This window comes from Lepidochelys kempii, chromosome 9 (genome assembly GCF_965140265.1).
Source record: "Lepidochelys kempii isolate rLepKem1 chromosome 9, rLepKem1.hap2, whole genome shotgun sequence".
Classification (NCBI taxonomy): domain Eukaryota; kingdom Metazoa; phylum Chordata; order Testudines; family Cheloniidae; genus Lepidochelys; species Lepidochelys kempii.
The window spans coordinates 69,823,152-69,845,968 of NC_133264.1; the positions used below are offsets into that span (position 1 = coordinate 69,823,152).

Below are 22,817 nucleotides of genomic sequence, written 5' to 3' on the forward strand. Positions count from 1 at the left end.
ACGGCCCATCAGAGTAGTGATTCAGAAGACTTGCACAAACTGCGTTTGTCTATTCTTGTGATAACATAACAAAACTTCATAGCGGACAAATGCTAACATGCCTTCTAGTAAAATTGACAACTTCAAACTGAACTGAAGAACAAGGAAAATACTACCTATCTCTTTGAACAGATCCAGGGGGAGAGCCTGGATTCCTATTCTAGTTTTTAAAGAAAAGAAAGTTTCCTGGGGAGGGCCAGTACACTGTACTTTCAAAGTAAAAGTGGCATTGCTTATCAGATGTCCCCTCACTATTAATTTATATGGTATCGCTAACTAACATGAATTTATTCATAGTTCAGACAAAGATAATATTTTGGTATATTATGTGATGAACTCCATCAAAGATGCTCAGGGGTTTATTTCCCAACTGATGCAAGATACAGTCTTTGTGTGAGTGGTCGGACTACCAAAAACAAAAGCCACAGTTTTGTTGTGGAGCTTTCAAAATGGGGGGAGAGAGAGTGTGTGTGTGAAGCACACAGTAAATAAAATAAAAACAAACTTCAACCTGCCTTGCATTTATTTCATAGACTTTTTTAAAAATGGGTTGAGAGCCTCCTCAGTGGCTTTAATAATTACCCAGCAAACAACTGTTAAAAAAGTTATCTAGACTATAGCTTCCATGAGAGATACAGCAGCAGAACAACTGTCGTCCAGTAAGAAAGCTCACTCCCCCTGTTCTCTGTGAAATGTGCAATGTAAATAGACATTCATGTTTCCCAACAGGCTTTGCCTCACTGCTGGACTACAAAGTCTACTGCTGGAGTACATTTCCCAGCTTGCTCTGGTCCCATGAGAAAGAGATTGGCAGGAACAACAGACTCTCTCACTTTGGTTACTGTGGTGTGAGGGGAGTTCTAGCCTAACTTACTCATGGAAACCTGGTTTGGGGTACTGAAACTGGGGTACACAAAATTGGCTTCTTTATAAACTTCAGCCTGCTTTTTAGAGACCACTTTCTCTTTCTCAGTGTCCCCCTCCACTAAGCCCCAGTTATTCTTAGAGGCAAACTGGGGGTGGGTTACCGTTCCCTTCATGTGTCTCAAGGGACTGTATACCAAATTCCAGCTTACAGTAAATTTACTAAACAAACTGGTGAAATAAGTTCATCTCCCTTTTCTTCATGTTTTATTTTATAAAAAAAATTCCTGCAGATCTTTGAGTATGTATTGAATCAGGGTAAGGGTTATCTGTTCATGGTTCATATTAACAAACAACATTACAAAGAAGAAAATAAAAATAATCTCCAATCTAGAAACCATACCTCTTTATGCACACTAACTGATTTAATGCATCCGTTCTGCCCTCTATACATTTTGAAGCATGGATTTCTGACCATTTATATTGTTCTATGATATATCACAAGTGGTTCAAAACTAGGAGTATGGCTATACAATTCAGATGAAACTGCACAAAGACTTCTTCTCCATGCCTGGGGAAAAGTAACACAGACACAGATATTGCTGCTATTAGTACAATTGCTGTCCTGCTGTTTTAATCTGTTTGCAACAGGATTGTTGCACAGTAGTCCAAGGCAAATAGCAGTTGCAGTTTGCTGACTTTCAAATGGCTTTTGCTCTAGTGGAAGTATGTGCTTTTGTTGTTGCTGTGTTTCCTTTTTTTCCCCTCTTAAGCTGTAGGTTCAGTTACATTAAATCTGGCATCCCTAGTGTAAAAAACCATAACCATGGATGACTAGTCATCATTTCTTCCTGGAAAATAAATACAGAATCCTCACTAACTCTTGGACTGCTATGAACAAACATCCTCAACAGAAAAGTTCTATTAAGTTTCACAGCTTTCTTTTAAAAGGTTATCCATATTTGTCTGTTAGTAGATGCTTTTCCTATAAATTATTTATAGGTTTCATTGTATCACTCATTATGGGGATCTGGAATGAAATTCTCTCTTTGATTCTCTATCACTGGGTCATCTGCCTACGTTATGAAAGCTGTATATAACACTTTGACTCTAAAAACAGTGATACAGTGAGGGCTTCGTAATCAATTGTTTTTATTCGTTTCAATGACATTTCAATGTAAAATCCAAGATGGCAATACTATGGCGCAAAGACAGCGGCAAACACAGCTGTTTCCCATGTGATGTGAGGCCACCTGAAATCATGTCAACTGGCAGTCCAAGTACTGACCACATAGCTCACAATAGCTGTCAGATTAAAAAAGATCTTACACTTAAGGTGTCCCAACACCTAGACTCCAGGCATCTGTTAAGTCCTGGCAATTATGGATTAGTTACAATATGGAACACCATAGCAGGTACTAACTTTGAAATAACCTGCAATGACCAGCCAGGTAACTCCTCCTCTTATATTTTTGCTTTGCTGCCCATTTGCTCACCAGGCATCACTCAAGTTTCAGGCACAGGGTGTTGGTGAAGAATGAAGGAAACCACCCCACTATTCAAAGAATCAACTACTGCTTGCTGCAGGCCTCACTAAAGTTTACAAGTAATTCCCTCTACAGTGAAGAGTGAGCACATGTCCATTCCTTCACAAATTTTGTATCATTGTACCGTGCTATTGCCCTACTTTATAAGAGTTATTAGAAACACTCTCTTTCTCTCCTACCTGTACATTTCCCATCTAGCCACCTTCTAAACAGCATTAAGTCTAATTACTTTTTTAAAGAATGTGAAAAGGAAAGAGTTAGTAGGTGGCAAATTTATTTAAATTATCATGTAGTCCGAAATGCTGCAATGTGAACACAAGCAAACATTTATTCTTGAGTCAAGGATGCCTCCCTGAGTTAAAACACCAAGTAAATTGCACTCTTGTGATCAATCCCAGTCACAACAATCATACTATAGATCATAAAAAGAACAGGAGTACTTGTGGCACCTTAGAGACGAACAAATTTATTTGAGCATAAGCTTTCGTGGGCTAAAACCCACTTCATTGGATGCATACAGTGGAAAATACAGTAGGAAGATATATATATACACAGAGAACATGAAACAATCATACACACTGTAATGGTAACACCCATCTAACATGGCTGCTACTCTGAAAACTATAGATCATGAGCTGCAGAAAAACAAATGATAGAGAAAGGCAGTTATCTCCATTATTAAGCAGCTGTGGATATCAAACATGATTCTGGGGAAAATCAGATATCTTGCATAACCAATGTACTTCTGAAAGCTTCAAACGGCATTCCTTAGATTTCATACAATTAATGGATAAAATGAACCCTTGTGACAGCTGCCACATTCACTAGCGAAGAGTTGAGTTTGACCTTCTTTCAATAGATTCAAAATGCAGTCATACTGAATTATAACAGGTGACGTAGTTGCATTAGAGGTAGTCAAATTAACAAAGCAGTCTGGAATGTTCTTGCCAAATGTTGCTTCACAAAACCATCTCATTAAGTGATAAAATGGGCCAACATATACTGACACTGGGTGGGTAATTATACTATACAGACTGAGAAAAATAGTGGGTATAAATGGTAGTGCAAGGCACTTGGCATTCAACTTGCTAGCTCTCCACCCATCTCAAGGGAGCAATAAAATGAACCAGAGCATGGGATGGTTTTTAACATTCAAGCATTCAATTTCTTATTCTGACCTGATGTCAAGATGAAGTCTCTAGAGCACTGGCACAATCCTAAGGAAAGTAGTTATCCTGTACACTTTGTGATATAATAAAAGGTTACCCAGCTCTTTGGAGATTTCAATGTTATTCAACAGCTGCCTGTTTTCTGTGATCCTTTATATCATGACTGTGGGATGTCCAAAATCTCTATTTGCAAGATTTGAATTATATTTACTTTTTAAAGAACACATAAAAATCTTTCTGTATAAAACTTAAAAGTATGCCTGATTTTATTATAGATATCAGTTACACTGAAGTAGAATATGTGTGATGAAACTTGCATAATATGAGGCCTCGCAGAATGTTAATTAACAATCAATCAATTTGTCCTTTTTTGCTACTCTTCAAGAGTATACACACACACACACACACACACACACATACATATACACAAACATACTCAGGAGAGGTGCAAAAGGTGGATGACAGCTACATGAACACAAACAAAGGAAGCCAGAGAGCTACATATACTTTTAAGTGACCTCAAGTGCCCCAATCATGAAAGTTGACTGAATGGCTTCAGATGAGGGAAGAGAGCTATGTTGGGTAATCAAAGAATGTTTGAGCAATATTCAAAGGCACCAAGAGAACAAGGATTATATGAGCTGTAACCTGCATGAAATTAAAGATGTGCTGTAATCCTAAAAATAACAAATCTCACTGCAGCAATACATATGAGACACATGCACTCACTTCACATTTAACGTGAAATGGTATCTATGCCAAAATGCTCTATCAAAAATGCTCTAAATTCCCGGTAACTACGAATAAGCCCTTAAATATGCTAACTGTGGTACACACAAGAGCTCCCCTGTTGAAGGTCTTCAGACCTTAGTGTATATAGTGTTATTACTGAGAATATAGAACATTCATGTATAAGTAGGGGGAGGGATCGCTCAGTGGTTTGAGCATTGGCCTGCTTAAACCCAGGGTTGTGAGCTCAATCCTTGAGGGGGCCATTTAGGGATCTGGGTCAAAAAATTGCAGACTGGTCCTGCTTTGAGCAGGGGGTTGGACTAGATGACCTCCTGAGGTCCTTTCCAACCCTATGGTTCTATGAAGACATATCTTCTGTTCTATAAATCACCATAGTTCAACTTTTCATAACAAGTATTTAAACTAACCCAAACTGTGTCACTATAATTCAACGAGATGAGATATGCACGTGCCCACAGATTATTCTGAAAGATGCCTTCAAAGCAAATAAAATCTATTTTCAGAAGTCACACAAAGATGTTATGAGACACTTTCAATAAATATTATTTAAAACCTCCATTAACTTTGAGGAAGTACCTAATTAATTTCTGTTAAATCCAGTTAAATGCTTAGCCCCAGTGAATAGCAGCACTAATTATTTAAGAGATTTATGTGATTAACAATGTAAAGTTACCTTTGAAGCCAGTTGCTTAACAAAACCAAGCACCCACATGGCATTTCACTTAAGCAACTTCCACTTAATGTAGTCCAGCAGTACCTTACACAAAACATTCAGTAGAGATGTTGATTTTGCCATTACAATGGAGATCCAGATGTGTAGTGAAATGGATTTTAAATATGTAAATGTTTCCAAGTCATATTGTAAGTGATAGTACTGGACTAATATTTAACTCAATATTCAGCAGCAGTAAGTCTTGCAATATGTTAGATGAGTGTTATTTAAATCTGTTTGCACATATGATTTTTGAACTGTGAAACAGTCTTTCTGGCAGTATTCTATTAATGCAAAACATTTTTTCACATAATTTCTTTATAATATTTAGGAAGAATTGCAATAAAGAAAACTAGGTTTATATAGAAACTGAATACGCAGATAGAGTATGCATTCCTAACTTTAGCCAATCTTCCAGTAATTCTAATATTGTAAGAGCAGTATAACATTCAGAAAGTGAGACTATGTCCCAAATTCTGGTAACATGCATGTCAACTACTGCACATATTTTGCTAGTTTTCATCAGAGGGGGTTTATAAATAAATTCTTCTTCCTGCATCCCAATTCTGCCTCGGAGGAAACCATTACTTTTGCTTTTAAACAGTCCTTAATTTACACATCTTCACCAGAGAAAGACCTATGGTGTGATCCATGTCTGTACTTTAGGTGCCTAAAGCCCATTTTTAGGTGCTAAATCCCAGTTTTAGGCATTACTGAGATCCACAAAACTCCCACTTGTCTGTTACCTGACTCTGTAGGCACCTAAACTTGCTCAGCACCTACATTTTTGCAGTTAAAGTTCTCTAGGTCCTTGTGTTCCTGCCTCTGGGCATGTGCATTGTTGCCTCTCTCCAGATGCCTGGGACCCAAAACCTCAGAGTGATTCATAAACTGGGAATGACATGCTTTTGGCCACCTAGATCTAGCGCAGGGGCCCAATCTGGTAGGCGTGCTCAGAGGCAAACTACTAGATTGGGCCTATGAGGTGGGTGCACACAAAACAGCGGGGGGGGGGGTTGAAGTGCAGAAGAGGAGCACTTCCCTTTACCTTTATTCTAGAGTACCCACCTAGGATGTGTGAGATCCCCTCCAAGTCCTGCCTCCTCTTGAGTTGGGAAGAAGGAATTTGAACAGGACTCAGTCTCTTGTCAGGTGAGTGCTCTAACCGTTAGGCTGTGGAATATTCTGATATGGGTCTCCCTCCATTTTTCCTACTGAAGTTGTTCTGCTTTAATTAAATAATTGAATAATTAAATATTAATTGTGACAGTGAAACAGAATTATTCTATAGATTAGTCACTGAAATAGCACCTGGAAAAAAATCACTTGTGCCCTCTTTCAAGCAGTTGAGTTGCCTCCTATGCTCTGACATACTTGGAGACTGATGATAACGGACCTCATCCTGTAAACATGAGCTATGACTAGTTAACACAAGATTATTATGTTCTCAATCCACTGTGTCCATACAGACTTTGAGGATTTGGTGACCACTAATTCCAGAAAAGTGGATGTGCAACATCCCTAATGTTAACACCAACATTAAAGAGCCTCCATACTGTGCCAACATTCATTTAAAGATTTTTAGAACAGCAATAAATTACTTTGGGGTCCCTTCAGTGCTGGTGTCCCTTCAGAACTCAGATCTGCCTACAATGCCTTCCAGGCACTTCCTGGGGTTAACCCCTTCACTCTTGTAACAGTTGTAACCATTTGCAAAACATGGCTCTGAGGAGCAACAGAGTTAAGGGAGATCAGAAAGAGATCAGCTGAGTCATATCATGAAATCTATTGTAGCCAGAATATATTTTACTTAAGGCAAACATTTGGATTTATTTATTTGATAACTACTCTTGTTTAAAAAACAACAACACCCATACTTGTTTAATTATTTATTGAGAAAATAAATGTGCCCTGGATTGTACATTCTTAAAAGGGACTGCTTAGAAGCTAAGCATAAACAAACTCCAAAAAGATGTTTACAGAAGAATTCAATACAAGAGTCATTTTTACTAGCTGTACATTATAAGAAGCCCTCGATGGGGTGGGAAAGGGGAGGGTGTTCTGTCCAAACTACAGACTGCATACTGACAAACACAAAGAAGTAAACACAGGTCTGTGTTCAGAACACAGATTTGAGAAACATGAATTTTATAGATGCTAAGAGATGTGAAGAGCTCTCAAGCCATCTTTTTGAAAGGTCAGGTGTTAAAATTAACAGAAATACATAATAAGCAGTAACTGACTGCCTGAAAATTGCATACATTTTTAAATTATATTGCTAAATGTATCCTTACAAGCTCAGATAAATCCAGGTAGCTTTGGTTAGATATTGTGGATGGACTCATTTGAATAAGAATCAAAGGCCAAGGCTGAGACTCAAGCTAAATCCAAATTCAAATTCTTGTGAGATTTGGGGAAGAATTGTGGCTAGCATTTTGTTGTTACTGTTTGATTTATTTTCATTGGTGTGCTCCTTTAGCTTCCCAGCTTCTGGCCAGGGCTGGGAGGAGAAAGCCTGATACACTTTCTGAAAGACTCATCTCAAACTTGATTGTAATCAACAAATACCAATATTCAGCTGCTTGCTCCAAGTTCAGATACAATTAGATAAGCATGTGAAATTTCCTTGGCACATCCTGGAATATTATTGTTTTTTGCTTTTTAATTGCCAGCTCACTATAAACTGTCAGTTTCACTGCTCTGCTACTTTCCTCTCTAACTTCAAACTCACGAAACTCTTTTTCTCTCCTCTCCCCTTCATGTACACATGGATTCTCTACCCTGGCCTCTTCCCTATTTACCTCCTCTCATCCTGGGAATTCTCCCTTTTCCTTACCCCATATTTCCTCTTCCTTCCTCCTCCTCTATTATCCTCTCTGTGCTTGTGAAATCTTTGCTTTACCTCTGCCTGCTACCTTCTTATCTACACATTCCCACAAACTTACGGGACCTCCTACAAGACCAGGGAGAGGAGGTTGGCCAATGGGGTCTCCTGTGACTGTGGGACCTATTTCTGATCCTCCGTCCGCTCACAAATCCGGGCGGAGTTCCTCTGGGTGGCGTCCGCTGGCTCCCTTGACACCTTCGAGGATCAGTGGGCACTGTCCGGGGTTCTCTGCTCGGTGTCCCCATCAGGTTCCCTTCATTTAGCCCTATGACCTCACTCCTGTCCCTGTTTTATCTTTAGTTGTCCCCCATACTCACTTGGAATCCTGGACCTGTAGATACTCCCCTTAGGCTGGGGGGAGGACCTTTAGCAGTGGCTGGGCCGGCCGCCCACTTCCTGGATCCCAATAGGATCACTCTGTAGCCATCTCGCCTGACCCTGTCACACAGGGAAATTTCAGAAGGCATGTGGGTGACCTGGGTAACTGTAGGCCTAGTAGCTACTATTAACATATGTAACCTCATCTTCCCCATGTAACGAAATAGTGATGTTTTGATGATTGCAAGACGGAAACAGTAAGTCCCAGTAGTTGAGTAAAATATTTTACTCAATATGCAGAACCAGGTATCAGTGTACTCTCGATCAGCTCTTACATACGTGGCTGCACTTGCCTGCATATATGGAGGAAACAGGAAAGCTATACAAGGGAACAGAGGAGAAGAAGGGAAGGAGAGGTTATGATAGAGAAAGAAAGGAAAAGGAGCAATATTAATAGGATATAAATTAATATGCATTAAAAGGGCATGGGTGTCTGTGAAACTGAGGTAGACATATTATCGACCTACCCTAGGAGAATATTTTAAATATTAGCAATAGGGTAAGGTGGCAGCACTGTATGCAAACCCCAGCTCCAGACATCATGTATTCAAAAGAGATCAAAGCAGAGACAGCTGCTCACAGTTTGAATGGTCATTTACAATGCCTAGCAGTCAAATGATTTATTTTTATTCAGTTTATGTAAGTCAGGGAAAATGTGATGAGCAGAACTGATCACTAGATTGAGGAGCAAATTGTGGAAGGAAATATTAATTGTGGAGCTGTACATACTTTAATTTAGTAAGTGCAATTTAAATGATATAGGGCTTCAGAAAGGTTATTTATCCATACTAGATTTTCCTCATTTCTACCTTGGTACACAGAGAAGTGGCAGTATCTCACCTAATTCCATACTGTTATTTTAAAAATACACTTGAGTTATTGCACATAAAGTTAAAAATGCACAAGTCAAAATGTCCTAATGATAAAAACAAAAGAACACTGTTTCATCTTTAATTGCTTGTGGATTTCTTTACTTTCTTTCTTCAATTAATGTAAACTTATGTTGTTCTCTGTAAGACATAGTCTGCATTGCATCCCAGAGGTGACTGCATGTCAGTGGTTAATTACCTGATTCATGTTCATATTTGAATTTATCAAATGTTTAAAACACTTTGGGATCCTTCGAGATGCAAAGCCAAATCGGAAATATTTTATCAATTAATTATTTATTATCCCTGATGTGTCAGTGGCACAGGAGGAACTGAGGTCTATCCATTTCTAATGTCCCCATGACAGTAGTATCTGGCTGCCCTACATACATTTGGAAGTGTATCCTTTTAAAGAAAGAACTCATCTCTTCTCAGTGCAATGGTCACTATGGTATGTGGTTGACTTCTGAGACAGTACTGCCAACATGATTCAAGACAGGATTCTTGGGAAATGCCTGTATAATGGGTAAGGGCTACCCTATGCTCTAAATATGGCAAGATTAATTTATTAATATTAATTATATTATTATTATTATTATTATTATTCTGTAAGACCCCTAGGGGCTTAAACTTGTAACTCTTATACAGCTTGTGGACTACTTCAATTAGTTTCTCTCCTATGGGACTGTGATGTTATCTGATAACAAATGACCATATAGAGCATGGTTGCAACCGCTATCATATATTTGCAGCAAATCTTGTACAAAGGTTGTCAACTGAGGTGTCTATCAAAAGGTTATGATTTGCTGGTTATGGTTATGCTATCTGTATGTATGTATCATTTTTGTATTTGAAGTTATATGTATTGGCTCTATACCTGGATTTCAAATGTTGACTCCTGGGGTACAGCCCACAAGGTAGTCAGCACATCTTAGAGGGACTATTGAAGTTAAGTGGTTTGTCAAAAAACACTTGGTTGACAGTGGACCATAGGAGACGCCCATCTACACTGAGTGGACTGTCATGTAAACGTGCTGTCTGGAGTGTAGGTAATGGCTTCTGCAATGACTGAGGGAAATTGGGTTGCCCATGTGTCTCCAAACTCCACCTTGTTGCTGTAATTTTCCACAGTAAGAACAATGGGATGCTCCCACATGGCAAAAGCTATAAAATGCCCTGGAAACACCTCAGTTTTGTCTTCAATCCTTCTTACCTCTGGAGGAACTTTGCTACAAACTGAAGCTCTGACAAAAGGACTGAATGACCCATCCAAGCTGTGGATGTGTTCCAGAGACCAGCAGTTTATTCCATCACTGCTACAAGCCTGAACCAAAAACTTTGCTATTACTGTATGTAATTGATTCTTTTAACAAATTTTAACTTTCATCTTTCTTTCTTTTTATGAATAAATCTTTAGATTTTAGATACTAAAGGATTGACATTAGTGTGATTTTTGGGTAACATCTAAGTTATATATTGACCTAGGTGCATGGCTGGTTCTTTGGGATCAGAAGAACCCATTAGTTGATGAGACTGGTTGTAAAGAATCACTCATCTCTGAATCCTGTGTTTTTGGTGGTGATATAAGAACTGGAATGCCTGAGGAAACTGCCTTTATGTTTTCTTGTTAGCCTGTGTGGTGAGACAGGAGTTTACTCTTGTGGCTAGTTTGGTATATCTTATAAAAGAATAACCACCAGTTTTGGATTGTTTGCCCTATTTCTCAGCAGTTCATCCTGAATTTGGCATCCTCAGTAGTGACCCACTAAGGCACAGTTACAGGGACTGCTTGCAAGAGTAAGTGGTATTCATCTTGAGTAAAGGCTGACAAAACGGGAGAAGAAATGTGACAAGTGAATTTAAAAAGCAAGAAAGACTGACTGTAAGGTACTCAAGAAAATCAAAAGGTTATGAGGAAATGACATTTTATATAACCTTAAACTAGAACAATTGAACCCTATTGTAAATGTCTTTGGTTTTTATTGGGCCTGTGTTAAAGCAGTCTAAAATTTAAGAAGAATTTAATGTTTTTCTGTTATTGTTTTAAAGTATATCTCCTGTTTATGCGCTATATTTGTGTGTGTGCATATACCTTATATAGTCCATCTGCTCATACCAATAATGTCTGTGATATTGTCATTTTAAAAGTGGGAGAAGAATAGTCTCAGGACTAAAAGACAAGCTAGTGATAACTTAATGCCCTTTCATTTAAAAATAGGGTCATGAAAAGTACAAACAGCAGCCACTATTGGCTGAATGCTAAGCTTGATGGGGTGGCATCCACTTGGTGAAAAAAATCTTGTAATTTATACTGTTTTATTTTCTGTAACTGAGAACCCCTATAAAATAGCATTCAAAACCATTATGGCCAACATTTAATTATGTAAAGCCAAAATTTTAACAAGGAGCTCTCTCAAGATTTTTCTACTGCAGATTCCAGACACACTGACAACATTTTGTTGCTAGAGTAACAGGCAGAGGGGTTCAAATGCTGAATTCCCCAGGGACTCCTGAAGGTTCTGTTTGGGGGACACCCCAGCACATCACATAGAATAATCCTTGTAGCTGCTGCCATCGTCATGACAATACTAGCTACGCTTGCAATGAGGCCAGAGCAAGCAGCCAGCTCAGTGCCAGCCTCAGAGCAGGCAGGAATTTTTAACAAGCTGAGCCAGGGTTGTTTTGAGTGATGCCACTCAAACATTTCCCCCCCCCCCCCCCCCCGCAAATATCATACCACTAAGCACAGGGCAAGCCGAATGATCCTGGGGAGAGGTGGTACGATGACTCTTTTGTAATACAACCCAAATTTTTAAAAGGCTCATTTCATATAAAAAATGCTCCAGGAGGGATTGTTGGGTCTTTTAAAAAATATTTATTTTGAAAGGTGCCTTTGCTGAGAAGGGGCATGCAGGAGCTGCTTCCAGCTCACCTGTGTGCCATTGCTCAGTGGTTTCTGAAAACTCTAAGTATTCATTAATCGATTAAAAAGAGAGACTCACAAAGCAAAGAAACAATTATGAGTTTACCCTAAACAAACCCTTCTTTGTGCTTTCACTTATCAGCTCTCATTAAAAGTAAACTACCATTTTGGGGGAGCGGGGTTGCTATTATTCAGATTATGAAATATTGCTTCCACTTTCATCATTTATTAACTAAAGAGAAAATTGGAGAAGACAAAATTCAATAAATAATCTCATACACATGTAAAAAATCTTTTGATTGCAGGTTTGCAATAACAGGCCACGTGATAACTCTATACCTAAAGCAGGAGATCATACTTCCAGTCCTAGATTTAGGGCCAAATTCATAGCTGGAGCAAGAAGATGCAACTCTACCAGCCTTTTGTCTCTACTAGCCTGTGTAGACTAGGGAGCTATGTAAACTGAGCCACCGAACAGTGATACATGATGGCACATCAGGAATTAGATGAATGGAATTCTGGAGGTCAGTTCAATCAATCTTCTTGGCAGGAGGATAATCATGGTGAGATGTTAACAGAACACAGGAGTGTTCTATTCAAGAGGAAACAGAACGCTTACTTGAAGATGCAAACAAGAAACCCTGTTGCCAAAACCCTTGGATTTCATCATCCAGCTTGGGTTGCCTCTACCTAGAAGAAGTAAAACATGTGGCATATAAGCTGGGAAATTTCACTACAATGGGGGAGGTTCCAGTGATTAGCTATGAAACTACGGCAAGTTAAACGTGAAATTAAATAAAATGAAATAAAGCTATGAAAGGAATCTAAAAGGACAATGATATTCATACCATCCACTAATACCCAGAAACAACGGAGTACTTTAAAGAAGCCACTGACTTGACTCTCTGCCAGACCATTTCTCAGAATGTGCAATACATTTCACCTTTACCTCAATTTCCTTGATCCTTTAAAAAAATATGTATTTTTATCATAATATGCCCCAGGCCATTATTTTGCACACATACTGTGTTACAGTGTAACAACCCCAGGGGGTAGATTTAATTTAGCTGTTCAATTTCTATTTCAATTGTCACAGTTCTATCTGACTTAATTTGTATGTGTCAATTTTCCTTTGTAAAGAAAAACAATGATTACACATAATTAGGACAAGCCATCTAAGCCAAGCAAAGAAGGAGTATATTGTGATACCTAAATCTAGGTACTGATCATATGAGTGCCTCCCACATTTTTAAAGAAAAAAGGACAGGAACTATCTCACTCTTTTCCATCCCTCCCAGCCTGTAGGAGATATACAAGGTTAGCTTACAGTTTTGGTGTGGGTGTGTTTGTGTGCGATTAGAACTGATTGAGGGAAAGTTAAGTGGAAGAGAGACATTTTGCATTCTTCTCATTTTCAGACAACAAGTTCCATAGTCTAGGTCCAGCTTCCATAACCATATGTCCCCAGTGCTCATGGTAGTGCTGCACGGAGTGTCTTTGTTTGGTGGAAAAAAGCTGTCATGGGAAGTAATAGACACGGGGGAGAGGCAGTTTCTCGGAGATGCAGGAGTCATTATACATTGCTATGAGAATGTAAGTGCCAACGTTGACCAAAATTTACTTTTCATATCCCAAACATGTATTAGTCATACCATCCTCACATCTTCCCCATCCTCATGCCATTGCTGCCTAAGCCATTGTCATTTGAACAATGCTATCTCAGTAGTACTGGCATATAATTCTTGAGCCTTTGTGAAACCCACTGGTTCCCAGACAAGTCACTTCAGAACAAGATAGGGTGGGGAGACAGGCTGCAAGCAGCGGGTCCCAGTGAGAAGGAATGAGTTGAGGATCTTTACAGTGGTGATTGAACGGAATCATAGGAATGTTGGTGAGTGAACAGAAGGATCTATTTGAGGGCTGGAGGAGAGGGAGCGACCAGGAGCTAGTGGGAAAATAATTCATAGCAAATCTGTTCCTCTTCAGTCCCTTAGGACAGTTCATATCAAGGACGACCTATCTGGCAATGTAAGTGTTAAATGTGTTTATATAAAATCCAGACAAATAAAATATGGAGAAATAGGACTAATGCCAAAGACAATGCAAGCACTGCTGGCCTTTGACTGTGGCATAAGACTTAAGGCCAGACCTAAAGGGGTAGTGGCTACAGTTCATATTTTACCTCAACAAAAAGGGAGCATATGTGTTATTTTATATCCACTGCAGAAGTGATAGTCTTTCAAATTAATTCTGAATGCATGCACATGATATTGTAAATAGAAACAACTGACACTACACTTTAGTAATTTAAGTGTCACCATATTTATTCACACAAGGTTTGGCGGTTTAAAAGCTTTAGTCCTAAAGGATTATAAAATGAAATTGAAATTAATCACAGTTTATAAAATAAAACTTCATACATTATTTCCCTTTACCATCTGTTTAGCTTTTTTTTCTTCAGCCAACCTGCCAGAGATTAATACTCTTAGGAGCAGCATATCTTGAGATTGTGATTATTGCTACAGAGAAGCAGTATATTGTGAATATATACAACACACACATTACAGGTTAGTGTCACAGAAATGATAACATAATGTATCTACTGTGTGAGAAATGAGGAGCACAAACCATTTCTCTAACAAATGGGATTTTAATCACCTAACTTAATAGCAAGTGTAGTACAAAGACCTTGTGAAAGAGGGGTTTGGGATTTGATATATTAATGTCATTTGATAGTTTTGGCCTATAGTCACCAGCTTGAATTCCTTCATCTGTATTTCATGGATGGTCTGAACTATGCCCTCAAAATTAGTCGGCACATATATTGTGAGTAGACAAATTTAGGGGGTTTCTGAACACAGAATTGCTGACAGGGCTATTTTCACTTGTGCAGTCAAAGAATGGTTACTGAAAATTCATCTCTACGTATAGAGCCTGTAAAATAGTTAGCATGCCTTCTGCACACAAGGAACTTGCTTAAAAATCCAAATCATCAGACTCAACTTTACTATAACAAGAAAGTCTAAATAACTTTGGGACCTGCTTGCATGAGAGACTGCTTCTCTCCCTGTGGAAGAGAGCTGCTGGAAGCTCTCAGGGTATAAAAGAGAAGGAACTGATGGCAGGATATTCTTCATGAGTAGCCCTCTCAATTTTGAAACTTACTTCATGTTTGGAACTTCATCTGTTGATCTACAAGGGAAACTAGTCTAAAAACTAGGCTAATACATAGAATCATAGGATTGGAAGGGACCTCAAGGGGTGCCAGTCCCCTACACTCATGGCAGGACTAAGTATTATCTAGACCAGTGTTTCCCAAACTTGGGAAGCCGCTTGTTCAGGGAAAGCCCCTGGCGGGCCGGTTTGTTTACCTGCTGCGTCCGCAGGTTCGGCCGATCGCAGCTCTCACTGGCCGCAGTTTGCTGTGCCCGGCCAATGGGGGCTGCAGGAAACGGCGCGGGCCGTGGGACATACCGGCCGCTGCTTCCCACAGCCCGCATTAGCCTGCAGCGGCGAACTGTGGCCAGTGGGAGCCGCAATCGGCCGAACCAGGGGAAGTGGCAGGTAAACAAACTGGCCCGGCCCGCCAGGGGCTTTCCCAGAACAAGCGGCGTCCCAAGTTTGGGAAACACTGATGTAGACCATCCCTGACAGGTGTTTGTCTAACCTGCTCTTAAAAATCTCCAGTGATGGAGATTCCACAACCTCCCTAGGCAATTTATTCTGGTGTTTATTCCATTTTGGAGGGAAGGAGGGAGAGAGGAAGGGGTATGGTAAAGACAGCCATCTGTGGGTGAGGAGGTTTTTTGGGCTTGGATTTATCAGTGGCTGGTTATTTTCTGGTTTGGGGTGAAGAAAAGCTGCTGACTTTGTTTAGTTTATCTGATTGTATCTCTAACTGACAGCAAAGGCATCTTGAGCTTGGGATAAGCACTTATTTTATATATATATTAAAATAAATGGGAGATACACAAACTTATTCATACTACTCACCAGTGCCCAGACATAATGTAATGCACTAAGAGAGCAACTAAAAGGTCACCCAAGAGAACCTTCCCACAAATCATGTGATACACTAAAACAAACTCTGATACAAACAGACTCTGATTTATTCCTTGACTGCTGCCTTTCTGTTTTGGCTAACAGCACAAATAGTTAGTCATATCAATCTGAATCTCACAAGGGAGGAAAGGACAGTCAGAATCCTTACATTCCTATTGTACATTGCCAGCTGTTTGACTTCTTCTGATTGAAACCTATTCTACTCACAGCACACATTTACCATCCTACATTTTGTCTGGATCCTGACACCTTTGAAAGCCATGGAAAAAACGCCCATGTACTTTAACACACAGAAGGTCAGGCTCAAGGTGATCAAGCTGATGAAACAGCCTAGATGAAACTCTTACTGGTAATATATTTTCAGAACATTTGGGGGGATTTATTTTTGTCATTTTTAGAAAATCCTGGTTAGGACAAATTATGTTACATCTCTTTTGAATGTAAGCAATTAATCCATTATTTAGATTAGATCATTTAATGTGTTGATCGTCAAGCTGGCTATAGTAAAGACTGCTTCCTCAGGTAACCATGGCCAGCCCTACTTTTACACCAAGGGAATATTTTCTACTGAGATGCTGCTCTCGTGGTTTTGCCTTCACGTGTGCTATAATCAAAGATGAAAGCTAAATTGCTTTTAGATCTATTTCAAACCACTGGGTAGTGAAAATCTTATAAAGTGTTTGAACATTATTGCTGGCAAAATAAAATAATAATAATTAATCACTACCTGTTAATTCAGCTAGGGAGATTCCCAAAGTGCTTCACCTGAGTAAAAGAGATGGTTCTGAGCTCAAGTTTTGTACTGTGAAATGCAGAGCTGTGGCATGCTGTTGCCTCTGCAAGAAACATGAAGAGCCATTAGAATGATCAGTACTAAACACAAAGGTCTACAGTGCAGCATGCTAAGGTAATTAGGATGCTTGCAGTGTGACACACAAACCCCTGCACCACTTACTGAAGGATGCAATTATGAATCTCATTTGATTTATTTTTTTTAAAAAAAAGGATAACAAATTAACCAATGAATAAAACTTCAAAAAAAAGTTAGCAACCAAAACCATAACTATGTGTCCACAGCTACTAGACCAGATTGGCACAGTATCAATATTTAACTACGATAAATGATGCAACACCACATTAATAAAGTTTCTTAAATAACTTCTTTCCAATAAGTATAGCAATATGTGCAACCACTCACTAAAATGGCCATAGAATAAATACATTTCTTCCACAGAAATTGCTTTCTTCTTCCTAACTTCCCCAACCTTGACATTTCTCCAAACCCTGAGCTTGGTAGTGAAAGCCAATGAGCACTCCTGCAAGATGCTGAGCACCTCAATTCTCATTAGCTACAATGGAAGTTGAATATGTTCAACACGAGGTAGGATTCAGCCCCATTATATCCCCAATTAATAAATGTAACCCACATTCCAATAAAAAGAAATCATGTAACTAAAACAGCTGCACCAACTTATCACCATAGTCATTTGTTTATATGTTATATCCCCGTCCACCATCTTCATCTCCTTATATCTTTTAGGCCTCTATGCTGTAATGAGCTCTGCATGGATGGACGCCTGTGCTGTGAGAAGCCCCACATAGGTACAGAGCAACTTGCAGGATACAGGACTTTGACTCCAGGGCAAGGACTGTCTGTCTGTATTTGTCCAGCACCCAGCACAATGGGGGCCTGGTCCTAACTGGAGCCTCTGCGCACTACCCTAGCATGAATGTTTAACAACAATAAAAACAGAGAGGCCAAAAAAACCACCAACCCCTCAATCTTTTCCACTCCACTCAAGAATGCTAATATTTATACATTTCCTCACATACTCGTGGCTATTTTCCTTTTATAAGTTTCAAAGTCATTCAACACTCAGTTCTCATTTCTGCCACATGAGCAGCACTTGCGTCAACTTGCCTTAGGTTACTTGAACTTCTCTATTTTATCTGGCTTTGGAAGCAAATTGCTTTTGGTTTTACCCATCACATTTATCCTTATTTTAAAATAAGAAGCTTTAAAAGAAATAGTCATAATAGTATAATCCAGAATGATGGCACCAAATGAAAAAAAATCAAGCAAACCCCAGTGCTTGTGAAGGTGCAGCATTAGCATGTGAGTTCAAGTTTGCAGAAAAATATAACTGCAAGCAATATAGCACAACTCCATGCAGTGCAGCTGGGATGCAACTCTCTGCAATAATAAGATATTATAACACAAAAACTGTTATTAATACAATTATTTAGGTCAAAATCTTGCTTGTGCCTACACACATGTGCAATGAGGGGGAAGATATAATAGGAAGAGAGCAAAGCCAGTATTCAAGTTCTGTTCCTTCCCCATGTTGTCAGTTCTGCTATCCTTGTGTTACCCTATATTGTAAGCTCCTCTGGGCAGGGAATCCAAGTTTATTTGTTCTTTAAAATGTCATATTTACCTATGGTACTATACACTAAGAATGGCATCTTGTCATGCTGCACAAAAATGCACCAGATATATGCTGCTAATGCAGTGCGACCTGCATGACATGACCTATGAGGAAAGATTGAAAAAATTGGGTGTGTTTTGTCTGGAGAAGAGAAGACTGAGGGAGAACATGATAGCAGTTTTCAAGTATATAAAAGGTTGTTACAAGGAGGAGGGATAAAAATTGTTCTCCTTATCCTCTGAGGATAGGACAAGAAGCAATGGGCTTAAATTGCTGGAAAGGTGGTTTAAGTTGGACATTAGAAAAAGCTTCCTAAATGTCAAGATAGTTAATAATGGAAAAAAATACCTAGGAAGGTTGTGCAATCTCCATCATTGGAGATTTTTTAAGAGCAGGTTAAACAAACACCTGTTGAAGTGGTCTAGATAATACTTAATTCTGCCTTGATTGCAGAGGACTGGAGTAGAAGACTTCTCGAGGTCCCTTCTAGTCCTACGATTCTATGATGTACAGTATGGTGAAAGGGATGTTGCTTACGGGACAAAGTGGCATGGTTATTCTGCCACTCCTATTCAGATTGAGTAATTCATTGTCTTCAAAGTTCAAAACTAAGTCCAGATTGCTTGGAAGGTTTTTGAATCTTAGAAAAATTTTCAAAGAATCTGAGATGAGTTTCAACATTTTACAGAAATCTAAAATGCTGCAAGTTTTGTGCTTGTTTTGGCTTTTATTGCCAACATTTTTTATGCCTCTAGCTGAAAGCACTAAGATGGCTAAAAGTGTCCTTGACAGTTTGTGTGGGGAATGCACAAACAGCACAGTTGTGTCCTTCCAAAGATGAAGACTGGGAGAAACTAGTCTTCTCAGTGTTCTTCACAAAATCCTGGCAAGAACTGATGGAAGAGTACAATTAGTTGGTTCTTTTCCAGTGGTCTTTTTTCCCCCTCAAATGAATTTGCAAAGCCAGACAAGTGACTGTAATGCAATTTAAGTCCATAGAATGAGAGATAAAGTTCATATTTGCATGAGAAAATTGAGTTAGGTGAGAAAAATGATGAGGCCAGGACAAATGAATGACTATATCTGCACCATATGCCTTTGGGCAGTGTGATGAATAGAGGTGACTCCTTTCTAACCATTGCCACAGATGTGCATGTTAAAGATACAGGAACTCCTCAGTTAAAGTTATCCTGGTTAACACTGTTTCATTGTTATGTTGCTGATCAATTAGGGAACATGCTCATTTAAAGTTGCGCAACGCTCCCTTATAATGTTGTTTGGCAGCCGCCTGCTTTGTCCACTGCTTGCAGGAAGAACAGCTCATTGGAGCTACCTGATGGGGGCTTGGAACCAGCAGCCCGCCCATCAGCTCCCCACTCCCCTAAGTTCCCTGTGCAGCAGCTTCCCAGCAGGCTACCAATTGCTGGTAGTTCAGCTGTCCCTCCCGGACTGGACTGCCATGTGCTGCTCCTACCCTCTGCCCCTCCATGGAGCTGCTCCTGAGAGCCTCCTGCATGCTGTGCAGGGGAGGGGGGAAGAAGGGGACTAATGTCAGGGTGTCCCCCTTCCCCCTACTCCTGCCCCCCCGCTTACCCCTTCTCCATATAGAGCAGAGGGGAGACACCACAGGGCTCCGGATGGAGGGAACTGGCCGCAGCTGCTGTCTCAACTTCCTGATCTTTTTAAAGGCAATGTACTTAGAATGTGGTGTCTGCATACTTAAAGGGGCAATGCACATCTCTCTCTCTCTCCCACACACAGGGTGTATGTCTCTGTCTCTGTCTACCATGCTGTCTCCACTCCCTCTATTCGTGCTGCCTTGTAGAGTCTGAGGCTACTCTGAAACCTGTCATTAACAACGTGTTAACCCTTTAGGGCTCAGACAAATGCTAGTTCATCATTTAGCAGCAGGTCATTCCCTGGTGACTATCCCACCCTCTTCCACCCTCTAGCTTCACAATCATCATTGCTATGTACAGTATTAAATTGTTTGTTTAAAACTTATATTGTGTGTGTGTGTATATATATATATATATATATATATATAAAATATAGTTTTTTGTCTGGTGAAAAAAATTTCCCTGGAGCCTAACCCCCCCATTTACATTAATTCTTATGTGGAAATTGGATTCACTTAACGTCGGTTCACTTAAAGTCGCATTTTTCAGGAACATAATTACAACGTTAAGTAGGGAGTTACTGTATTTAAAATTAACAAAATCTGTTAAAATCAAGTCACTCCAACAGAGCACCTTTGTAGCAAATGTTTTGTTCGCCAGCATTCTCTTTAGAAACCAGGATGTAAGATTCCTTGAAATACACATGAAAATAAGATTAGTAAAGACAAATAGTACTAATTCCACAAGCAGTCCACTTGCCAGACTCCCAAACTGGACTATATTAATCATAACTAAATGGTCTCATATTTGGTTCATCATGAATTCACTCTGTACATTTAATAAATCCCTCCATGGCCATATTAACATTAGTCCTTCTGCAGGATACACTGGATAAATGCCTCTTTTAGTCTGGAGACACTCACTTTCCAAATTGCACAAGAAAAACAGGCTGCAAGCAATCATAAAGTTCTGTCAGTTATTTAATCTACCAGATAGCAATAAGAAAATCCTCCCATGTTAACGAGAAAAATCCTAAAATAGAAAGATATTTCTTACTGTTCAAAGAGGGGAGGAAAAAAAAACTGTAATACCTATAGAGTTTGATAGATATTAGAATTATTTCAGTGATCCTCTTATCTCTCATCCTGCATACGGACCATTTAATGTAAAACAAAAATCTTCCATAAACTAAGGTTACAAAAAATGAACAACTTCTTAGTAAGAGAATACTTAAAGTAAGTAGTAAGTAAGTGCTCTGATCATGTAATTTGGGTGTTTCCAGCCAGGACCTTAGAAATTGCTCCAGTTTTATGAAAAATGAGTTTTCTACTTCCGAGATATGATTCTTATTTTAATTAATTTCTTGAAATTCAGTAATTGTTAGATTCAAGAAATTTTGAATTTATTGGCACTAATTTTATCCAAACCTGCTGTGCAAGCAGACTCTATGCAAAAGGATCGTTTTATAGTTCATCCTAGGAACATCAGAACTGAATTATAATATTTTCCAGCCAGTCATGAAAAATTGTGTGGTATGGTTTCATGATATGGGACTGCATTCTTTTGGGGTCAATTTCAGAATGACCTGATCCCCACTAGCATGACAGGCTAAGTTAGGATGTTGAATTTGACTGCTTTGATTTTGTACCTTGAGCATGGGTTGGGTGATTTGGGGATTAATTTGCTCTGAAAGTCTGCTTAAAACAAACATGCTTTTTTACAGGCATTCAGACATTGACTCTAAATTCCCTTCCCCTTCATCTAGCATCCCCTCAACTCCTGCCCATCCATTTTCTTCTGATTTTGATTTTCTCATCACGATCTCACATCCTTAACCTCAGAGACTTCAGCTTCCATGTTGATGTTCCATCCAACCCTTGAGATTTCCAGCTCCTTGTTCTCACCTTCTCATTTGACCTTCAACCCTAGATCAACGCTTGCATGCATGAAAATGGCCACTTGCTGAAACTTGTCATCACTGTACACTATTCTTTCATTCTTTTCTGTATATCTAATTTTACTTTCTCCAGTTACCACCTCATCTGCTTAAGCATCTCTTGCTCCTTGTATTCAGCGTCAACCCAATCCCTACGTGCCTCCAATCCATCACTATCTATGACTTCTTCATGACTCTAGGCCTTCCTCTCCCAGCAGACTCCAGACTAACTGTTGATTCCCTCTACTCCACTCCACTCTCTCCATAACCCGTTAGTTTTATGCCCCTCTCTTCCATTGTGAAATCCACACCATTATGCCTCAAGTTGAGCTCATACTCAATATCCACTTCCTGTTTCAGTTCCCCTGCCCACACAGTCTTCCATCATGACATATATGTTTTCTCAGCCATCAGTCCTGCCATCTTCCTGGTCAAACAGCACTACTTCTTCTCCATTCCGGGTGATATCCATGCCCACAATCCCAACTGCCTATGACTCCCTCCCTAAAACTCTCTTTGGTGATGAGAGTGGGGGTATCCCCACCTGACCATGATTTGAGATTGATTCACTTCTCTGGCACTTACAGAATCCTTTTTCTGCTTATGGCATACAAGAGTTTCTCCAAACAA

General features: G+C 39.4%; 1 protein-coding gene across 7 annotated transcripts in view; it reads right to left on the reverse strand.

Moving 5' to 3' along the window:
• PCDH11X (protocadherin 11 X-linked) overlaps window positions 1–22,817 on the reverse strand; it is a 1,012,591-nt gene that overhangs the window by 754,432 nt on the left and 235,342 nt on the right. The window contains exon 6 of one of the 7 annotated variants that reach the window (XM_073360867.1): window positions 16,938–17,039. The exons of the other annotated variants lie outside the window; for them this stretch is intronic. Coding sequence (XP_073216968.1) covers window positions 16,965–17,039 — 75 coding nt within the window. The 3' untranslated portion in view covers window positions 16,938–16,964. Of the gene's footprint in view, window positions 1–16,937; window positions 17,040–22,817 lie in introns of those variants that run through there. 7 annotated transcript variants of the gene reach the window in all.